Source organism: Serinus canaria, chromosome 6 (genome assembly GCF_022539315.1).
Source record: "Serinus canaria isolate serCan28SL12 chromosome 6, serCan2020, whole genome shotgun sequence".
Taxonomy (NCBI): domain Eukaryota; kingdom Metazoa; phylum Chordata; class Aves; order Passeriformes; family Fringillidae; genus Serinus; species Serinus canaria.
Genome location: NC_066320.1, coordinates 34,491,371 through 34,500,490, shown reverse-complemented (window position 1 = coordinate 34,500,490; position 9,120 = coordinate 34,491,371). Strand labels below are relative to the sequence as shown.

Here is a 9,120-nt window from a genome sequence, read left to right as displayed (position 1 = left end):
GTTATTATTAATTTCCTTGGAGCTGTTCTGTGCGGGGCCGAGAGTCGGACTGGTGCTTGTGGGTCCCTTCCAACCCAAGCGTTCTGTGATTATTACCTATTTTAAGGCCATGTATCATTCGCCGTCGGGGCTGGCTTAGCGGCCGCAAGCCGTGACTTCGCAAGCGGACGTGTGTGCTGTGAAACCCCTCCGTGTCCGCGTTCCCCGTGTGACTCTGAAGCGCCGTGCGGAGCGCTCAGCGGGCAGAGAGCGGGAGTCCTGAGGGATGGAGTCCTGAGGGATGGAGTCCTGAGGGATGGTGTCCTGAGGGATGGAGTCCTGAGGGAGTTCCAGGAGGAGCGGTCCCCGCACTCCCGTTTACCCGCCCAGCCCCGCTCGCTCCCGCCATCATGGCGGCCTGGGGGGACGCTGAAGGAGCGCGCGCCCCCCAACCCCTGCCCCGCCCCGCCGCGCTGGCCAATGGGCGGGCGGCGCGGCGCTGACGTCACCGGGGCGGCGCGGCGTTGCTGAGGCGGCCGGAGCGCGGTCAGTGCGTGCCCGGCCGCCCGCCAGCCATGTCGCGACAGAGCCCTCAGGAGGAGAACCTGCAGGGTAAGGCCGCGGGGAGCGGCGCTGCGGGCCGGGGCGGCACTGCCGGCCGGGGCGGCACTGCCCGGGCGCTGCGGGCTGGGGGCGGACCCGCGCGCGCGGCCCTTCTGGGTGGCGATATTGGGTGGTTGCGGTGGCCGATGTGCGCGCCGCAGTGCGTGTCCATCGGCCCGCGTCCCGGGGAGGAGGCCCGGAGGATGTGCCTGTGGGCAGGGCTCGGGCCAGTCGCGGGGATCGGGTGTTGGATAGCCCCGGATTGGCCGGGGAAGGGAAAAACCAGCGCAGCCACACGCAGTGCGGCTGGCACGGGGGCTGTAGCGATTATGGGGCCGTCCTCATCGCTCTCTAGAATTCTGCGTCTTAATTCCTAGCGTTGAAAGCTGTATCGTAAGAAAATTACACTTCCCAGCGCTGACCCGGTGCTTTGCAGTGCCGGTCCGTGCTCGCACATGTGTCCTGGGCTGGGATATCGTGACAGACCCCTCTGTCCCGAGCCCATCCCCGGACTCGTCTGGCCGGGCTGTATCGCCTCTTGTGGGCTTCGGTCTGTTTGTGTTTCCAGCTTCATAAAAACACAGCTGCTTTTATCTTTAAATGATGATATCACAGCCCGTTCCATGCGCTCCAGCACAGCCCTTCTCTGAGGAGTGTCCAAAAGGAGAAGGAAAAAAAGAGAAAATTGTAAACCACATCTTCTGTCTGCTTGCTGCTGCAATCCCAACCCTGTCCCTGCTTTATCCTGCATTCCCAGCGCTGTACCCAGTAAGATTTCAGCAGATAAAGTCTTAATTTGAGCTCTAGTGGTTGTGATCGTTCTTTGGCAACAACTTGAGCTTCCCTAGATTTTGGGGGAAAGGGTAGGGAAGGGTTTGTCTGGCTCTGAGCACACTCCCTGCCACATGCCAGGCACTGTCACGTGGAGGGGAAAATTCCCAAACAAACCCAAACAACAACAAACCAGCTGTAAAGGAACAGGGGTTTGGAAGAAGTGCGTCTCTTCCAAACTCGGTGGCTGGGAGTGTTTGTATCCAGCAGTTTTTTGGTACTTTGGCTGTCCAGATGGAGGTCCGTGTATTTGGGATGGAGATACTCGTGTTGTTGATGCAAAAGAGGCAGTTTGGCTTTGTGCTGTTCCCATTTGATTTTGGAGCCTTCAGTCTCCTCCCAGCCAGGATATTTGGGATATCTTTGCTGGTTTGACGTTCCTGCCTCACTCTAAACCCCTGTCCTGGCTTCTCCCCACCTGGTTCCTGTGCTGCTGGATGGCTGGGAAGGGACCCTGCAGCTCCAGCTGCTCCTGCTGTGCCTTGGTTCCCTGAGCAGCCTGAGCACCACTGTCCCTGTCTCTGCTTTCCCTGCTGATTCCCTAGACATCCTTGCCCAGAATCCAGGGAATTCCTGCTGCCCTCCTGCTCCTGCCCTCGCTGCTCTGCTCCCTGTGCACTGCTGGAGCTGGGCCACACCTGTTCCACAGTGGAGTTCTTCTGGCATTTCTGTAACTCAGGTATTTTCTGTCCCCTGAGCTCCTTTCTGGGGGACAGGAAGGAGGGACAGGACATCCCCCGGCCAGAGGGCAGGGATGGATAGAAAATTGGGAATTGTTCCTGGCAGGGTGGGCAGGCCCTGGCACAGGGTGCCCAGAGCAGCTGGGGCTGCCCCTGGATCCCTGGCAGTGCCCAAGGCCAGGCTGGACACTGGGGCTGGGAGCACCTGGGACAGGGGAAGGTGTCCCTGCCATGGCAGGGGTGGCACTGGGTGGGATTTGGGATCTCTTCCAACCCAAAGCATTCCAGGATTCTATAGGGAGGGAACAGCTCCAGGCCCTGCAGTGAGCTGTCCCTGCCCAGGAGGGAGTTGTTATTCCCTCCCTTAGGAAAACAAAGCCCATGTGACCGTGTTAAATATACTGCTAGCAGCAAACCCATGACAGCCCTTGCCACACACCCGCAGTTGCTTAACAGCAGCACCTACAAATGGCACTGAAAAGAGGCTGCACTAAACAGTCCCTGGGCTCTGGAGCCCAAAATAATTTCAACGAATGAATAACTGAACTTTGGCAGCAGAAGTCCTTAGGTTTATTTTGACTGCCACCTATGTTGAACAATAAAAATTGAACATATTCCAGAATGAAAGATCTGTATGTGCAGAGAGAAACACAATGTACTTCTGAGCAGCTGCTTCCCAGCCCTGTGAGCCTTCCCAGCTCGAGTGCCTGCCCTTTGCATGCCGTGCTGTTTATGAGCTGGGAGGCAGGGCTGGCCCGTGTCCCTGCACTGTCACTCTGGCAGCCCAGGCCGTGGGGCTCAGCTCTGCTTTCGCCTGGCAGGGTCCTGGGTGGAGCTGCACTTCAGCAATGGCAGTGGCAGTGGCAGCTCTGTGTCCACGGGCAGCCAGGAGCAGGTGCCAGCCTCGCTGTCCATCCACAACGGGGACATGGAGAAGATCCTGCTGGATGCCCAGCACGAGTCGGGCAGGAGCAGCTCCAGGGAGAGCTCCCACTGTGACAGGTGAGCAGGGGCTCTGCCAAGGTCACCACGGGGTCCCAGAGACAGAAGTGTTGATGGGTGTGTTAACGTGCACGTGCCTGTTTGTATGAACACACGTGTGCATAGGGTTATGTGTGGTTTGTGTGTGTTCCCATATGAACACGTGTGTGCATGTGTCCTAGAAACCAGAGCAGATGTCCAGGGGTGTCACACAATGGCCCAGCCCTGGGGCAGGCGCTCAGGCAGTGCCATTAATGCATCTGCTGGATTTTGATGGGCCGTGAGGTCTCCAGCCTAAATTGTGTTTGGAAAAGCCCAAACTCCAGGACTGGAACTCCACAGCGGGACAGGCTCGGCCTGGCTGGTGGGGATTCAAACCAAACCCCTCTGCCACTCCTCGTGTGCTGCCTGTTGTTTCTGTGCAAGTGCCAGGGCTCCCAGCGGCGTGGGCAGAGGGCTGGGGATCAGAGCAGGGACTGAGGTGGCTGGGCTGTGGCAGCGCTGCCCCATGCAGCCCCTGGGGCACGGTTGGGGCACTCCTGGGCAGAGTGTCCGGGTGTCCCAGGGTGTCACAGAACACCTCACTCCTCCTTTCCTGGTGCTTCTGTCCTGGTGCAGCCCTCCTCGCTCCCAGACCCCCCAGGACAGCCACAGAGCTCTGGAGATAGAGAGCCACAGCAGTGGGGAGAAGAACAGCTTCCAGGTAAGATCCTCACCTGGCTGGGGGAGAGGGGAGCTCTGGGTCCCTGTGCTTTGGGCAGGAACAGCAGAAGCTGCTGAAGAGACTTCCACAACTCCCAGCACCCCTGGCAGATCCAGCCTGGCTGTGTTTGTTCCTGACATGTGGGGATGTTTTGGGTTGGTCTTTCTGTGACTGAGATTTCTCAGAAGGATTTGCTCTCTCCCTTTGGCTGCTGATGGGGTGCATTTCCTATGTCCTCCTCCAAGGCACCTCCATCAATTCAGTAGGAATTTAAAAATATATTTTGACAGCAGCAAGAATTTCTAGAGTCACTTAAATATGGCAGGCAAAAATACACAACTTCCAAGCCCTAGCTTTGATTCCAGGTATTTTAACAATTAATACCAAACCTGAATATGTGCTGCTTTGGAAAACTCCCTGTTCTTTCTGATTTCACTTTGCAGGTTTGTTTACCTTGCAAGGAAAATGAATAAACACATTTGCAACAAGAGTGGGGGAAATAATGTGCATTGACCATATTTCATCAATACAGGGCTTATTGCGGGATGACAGGCTGAAATCTGAAGTCTTCAGTGTAATAAATTAGCTTTTAATATTAAAAAAATGACTCACAAAGCATTTTGAGGAAGGAAGTATTTCAAGGAAGTGAATTTTTCTGCATCATTTCTACAGCTCCTGCCAGACTCCAAGGACTCAGCTTTAGGTTAGCTAAATGTGGTACTGCAAGTTAATTATTACTGGAAATTATTATTTTATATTGTCAGAAACACCCTTCAGTTGTTTAAAGATCATTATTTAGACTTTGAGAACAAATAACCCCAAGTTAGAAAGCCATCAGAATTCCAGCTGCCTGGACAGTTTTATTTCCATCGTGTGTGTGTGCGCATCCAGAGCTGTTGGAATTCTGGGAGCAGGATCTATTTTTATCCCAAGGCCTGGGCTGTGTGGAATGGAGCAGAGCGGAGCCAGGAGCTCTGCCCTGACTCAGCGTTTGTGCTGTAACTGCACCAGAGCTGGGGCTGGGGGGGCTTGTTCTGGGAGCACACACCTGGCCAGGCTCACCTGCCTCCCAGGAGGGCCAGGGTCCGGAACTGGTCCTGCCAGGAGCTGGGCAAGGACTGCCAGTGACATCTGCCAGCTCTGAGCATGGCCAGGAATCCCTGTGCCCAGTGTCCATCAGGGCTGGGAGCTGGGATAGGGCAGGAATCCCTGTGCCAGTGTCCATTAGGGCTGGGATAGGGCAGGAATCCCTGTGCCAGTGTCCATCAGGGCTGGGATAGGGCAGGAATCCCTGTGCCCAGTGTCCATCAGGGCTGGGATAGGGCAGGAATCCCTGTGCCAGTGTCCATTAGGGCTGGGAGCTGGGATAGGGCAGGAATCCCTGTGCCAGTGTCCATCAGGGCTGGGATAGGGCAGGAATCCCTGTGCCAGTGTCCATCAGGGCTGGGAGCTGGGATAGGGCAGGAATCCCTGTGCCAGTGTCCATTAGGGCTGGGAGCTGGGATAGGGCAGGAATCCCTGTGCCCAGTGTCCATCAGGGCTGGGATAGGGCAGGAATCCCTGTGCCCAGTGTCCATTAGGGCTGGGAGCTGGGATAGGGCAGGAATCCCTGTGCCAGTGTCCATCAGGGCTGGGAGCTGGGATAGGGCAGGAATCCCTGTGCCAGTGTCCATCAGGGCTGGGAGCTGGGATAGGGCAGGAATCCCTGTGCCAGTGTCCATCAGGGCTGGGAGCTGGGATAGGGCAGGAATCCCTGTGCCAGTGTCCATCAGGGCTGGGAGCTGGGATAGGGCAGGAATCCCTGTGCCCAGTGTCCATCAGGGCTGGGAGCTGGGATAGGGCAGGAATCCCTGTGCCCAGTGTCCATCAGGGCTGGGAGCTGGGATAGGGCAGGAATCCCTGTGCCAGTGTCCATCAGGGCTGGGAGCTGGGATAGGGCAGGAATCCCTGTGCCAGTGTCCATCAGGGCTGGGATAGGGCAGGAATCCCTGTGCCCAGTGTCCATCAGGGCTGGGATAGGGCAGGAATCCCTGTGCCCAGTGTCCATTAGGGCTGGGATAGGGCAGGAATCCCTGTGCCAGTGTCCATCAGGGCTGGGAGCTGGGATAGGGCAGGAATCCCTGTGCCAGTGTCCATCAGGGCTGGGAGCTGGGATAGGGCAGGAATCCCTGTGCCAGTGTCCATCAGGGCTGGGAGCTGGGATAGGGCAGGAATCCCTGTGCCCAGTGTCCATTAGGGCTGGGATAGGGCAGGAATCCCTGTGCCCAGTGTCCATTAGGGCTGGGATAGGGCAGGAATCCCTGTGCCCAGTGTCCATTAGGGCTGGGAGCTGGGATAGGGCAGGAATCCCTGTGCCCAGTGTCCATCAGGGCTGGGAGCTGGGATAGGGCAGGAATCCCTGTGCCCAGTGTCCATCAGGGCTGGGATAGGGCAGGAATCCCTGTGCCCAGTGTCCATCAGGGCTGGGATAAGGCAGGAATCCCTGTGCCCAGTGTCCATCAGGGCTGGGAGCTGGGGATATTTTGGTCTGTGCATGAGGATTAAATGCTTGGCTCTGGGATTTCACTGCCAGGGCAGTCTTGTCTCAGGCACATGTGGGCTATGGGCTATGGGATGTGGGCTATGGGATATGGGATGTGGGATATGGGCTGTGTTCTTTGCCATTCCCACCCCACTCTGAGTGAGGATGGATCTCCCTGCTCCCGCTCTTGGTCTGGGATGTGAACACTGCCCAGAAGGGGGGTGGGAAGGTGGGTGTCAGGGCTGGCCTGGCCGTGGTGTGGCTGCAGCCGTGCCCTGCTCGGTGCTCAGTGCTGGTGGCTCTTGGTTGCAGTCTGAGGAGGATTTCCTGGAGAGGAGGAGGGAGGTGGAGCGGCTGCTGAGGAAGAACGCGGATTGGATCTGGGACTGGTCCAGCCGGCCCGAGAACATCCCGCCCAAGTGAGTGCTGCCACAGCTGCTGGAGAGCTCCTGCAGCTTCTCCTCTGCTGCCTGAGCACACAGCTCACCTTCCTTCCCCAAATCCAGGGAATTCCTCTTCAAGCACCCCCGGCGCACAGCCACGCTCAGCATGAGGAACACCAGTGTCATGAAGAAAGGGGGGATATTCTCTGCGGAATTCCTGAAGGTTTTCCTCCCATCCCTGCTGCTCTCTCACCTGCTGGCCATTGGACTAGGGTAAGGTTCAATTAAAAAAAAAAAAAAAAAAGATTTTTTACCCGCTTTCTTTGAGGCCTGGTTCTGATTCCCAATTCCCTCTTTGTCCAAGATGGTTATTCAGGAAGTGCTTCCTGCCTGTGGTATTGCTGGATGGTTGAAGTTTTCTGATTTTCTCCCTGGTTGGGAATTTCTCAGAACAGTTAAGAGGCAGGGAAATGTGGAATTCTGTACACTGGAACTGTAGTCACACAACACTTGGCTCCACTGGAGATGAGACTCTTAATCTCACAACTAGGAGATCAGCAAAGCAAAAAGCTAATATTGAATAGATTTTAAAAGTTCCACTGACATAGATTTAAAAATATTTAATATTATTTTAAATTACTCAGTAGATTTTTAAATTCCCTCCTAAGAGGGATGGGGGACGTTTCCTTTCCACAGGAGCGTGGGGCAGGTGCTGGGCCCTGGAGCTGGGAGGGCTGCCAGAACAGGGGCAGTCGCTGGGGCTGGGGCCGGGCTCGGGAGCAGTTCTGTTCCTGCCTGGTTACAGCTGGCAGTGCTGCTCCTGCCGGGAACTCCAGAGGCAGTGGCCTGGCAGGGAGGGCATTCCCAGCCCTGAAACACAGCCGTGTGCTCTGACCCTGCTGCAGGATTTACATCGGGAGGCGTCTCACCACCACGGCTTCCAGCAGCACCTTTTAGAGGCACCGGGGGTGGAGCTGGAGCAGAGCGGCCGCAGCTGGAGCGCAGGAGGTGCAGAGGAGGGGGGAGCTGGTCGTGGCGCCGTGTGTGTGTGTGTGTGTGTGTCCTGTCTGTGTCCTGTTTTAGTCTAGTCTAAAAATGGGAAGGGAGACGCTGGAGCTCCCGTGTCACGTAGAGCCTTCTGGATCAATCCCTGCTGGATAACCCCATGAGCACGTGGCAGATGCTGTAATGTCCCTTAGTGCTTTGTAGTGAAGTACCTGAGCATTAGAGCAGCTCCGTGTTTAAATCAGTCCCAGCTTTCAGCAGCCCTTGTGCTGGGCCGTGTCCATCCCGCCCCTCCTGTGCCTGTGGTGGGAATGTTGTCCCTGCTCCTGCAGCCCCCACAGGGAGGGATGAGCCCAGACTGGAGTGGCCTTACAGATGATCCAGGAATTCCCAGGGGCTCTCACCGCCCCGGGCAGCCTTTCCTCGGGTAGGTGGTGCTTAGTTCACTTTGGTGGGAGGTGTAAGGTGTTGAGACACAGTGGGAAGAGACGAGCACGTGGGTAAAACTCCATCAGTTTGTCCTAGTTCAGAGGTAGAATTTGGATTTAGTGCCTACTAAAAGCTGCTTTTGCCAGGACATTTATTTAGCCCCAGCAGTTACTCCAGGTTCTCTGCTGTACCTATCGCAGGCTGTCGCTTACAGGCTTTTCCTGTCCCTCATCAATCTGCACCTGACCCCAGCCCTGGGCAGATGAACCACAGGGTGGCTTCTCCTTGGTTTTTACTGATGCAATGCCTTTCTCCCTTTTGTGATTTTACCTTATTTAATGAGAAAATGAATGTTTGCCAAAATACCATGTTTTATATATTTAAATAAAAAGGTTCCTGGTGAACTCAGAGTTTCCTCGTTCATTTTTCTCCAGGGGCTGATGAGGCTCTTGGCCTCTGCCTGCCCCTTTCCCACTGGTCACTTCCTGATGTGGAATGGAGAAGTTTCCATGGAAACAGCTCAAGCAAACCTCAGCAGGCCCGGGGTAACCTGCACTCACTGCACACACAGGGTGTCGTGCTCCGGAGGAGCTGGAAACCATGGAATTGTGGCTGGAAAAGCCCTGTGAGCCCATGGAGTCCCACCATTCCCAGCACTGCCCTGGGCACTGTCCCCATGTGCCACCTCCACAGGGCTGTGAACTCCCCCCAGGGTGGGGGCTCCAGCCCTGCCCTGGGCAGCTGTGCCAGGGCTGGGCAGCCCTTTCTGGGAAGGAATTTTTCCTTCCCTCCAATCCAAACCTCTCCCCTGAGGCTGGAGCCAAGAGTAAAGGTGGGACCAGAGCCCCTGAACGCTCCGGTGCCACCTCCCATTTCCTGTGGAGAGCAGCAGATCCCTGCTGAGCAAACGGCCGGGCTTTGGCTGGAGAAGGGAAGGGGTTAAACCACCGTGTCCCTCTTTCCCTGCCATTGTCCCCGGCTCTGTCCCCCCAAAGGTGACACGCT

General features: G+C 56.4%; 1 protein-coding gene across 1 annotated transcript; it reads left to right on the top strand.

Annotated features, from left to right (window-relative positions):
* The first annotated feature begins 483 nt into the window (after positions 1-483).
* Positions 484-8,519, top strand: BNIP3 (BCL2 interacting protein 3). Its single transcript, XM_050976555.1, has 6 exons — positions 484-591; positions 2,915-3,095; positions 3,693-3,777; positions 6,611-6,717; positions 6,805-6,954; positions 7,587-8,519. Exons 1-6 carry the CDS (start codon positions 555-557, stop codon positions 7,636-7,638), a joined length of 612 nt encoding a protein of 203 aa, XP_050832512.1. The 5' UTR covers positions 484-554; the 3' UTR covers positions 7,639-8,519.
* Positions 8,520-9,120: the final 601 nt, after the last annotated feature.

Excerpts from the sequence above, each read along its gene's own strand:
- BNIP3 (XM_050976555.1), top strand. The coding sequence starts at position 555 with ATGTCGCGACAGAGCCCTCAGGAGGAGAACCTGCAGG. Across the intron at positions 592-2,914 it reads TCAGGAGGAGAACCTGCAGG|GGTCCTGGGTGGAGCTGCAC; the intron begins GTAAGGCCGCGG and ends TTCGCCTGGCAG. Across the intron at positions 6,718-6,804 it reads CCCGAGAACATCCCGCCCAA|GGAATTCCTCTTCAAGCACC; the intron begins GTGAGTGCTGCC and ends CCCCAAATCCAG.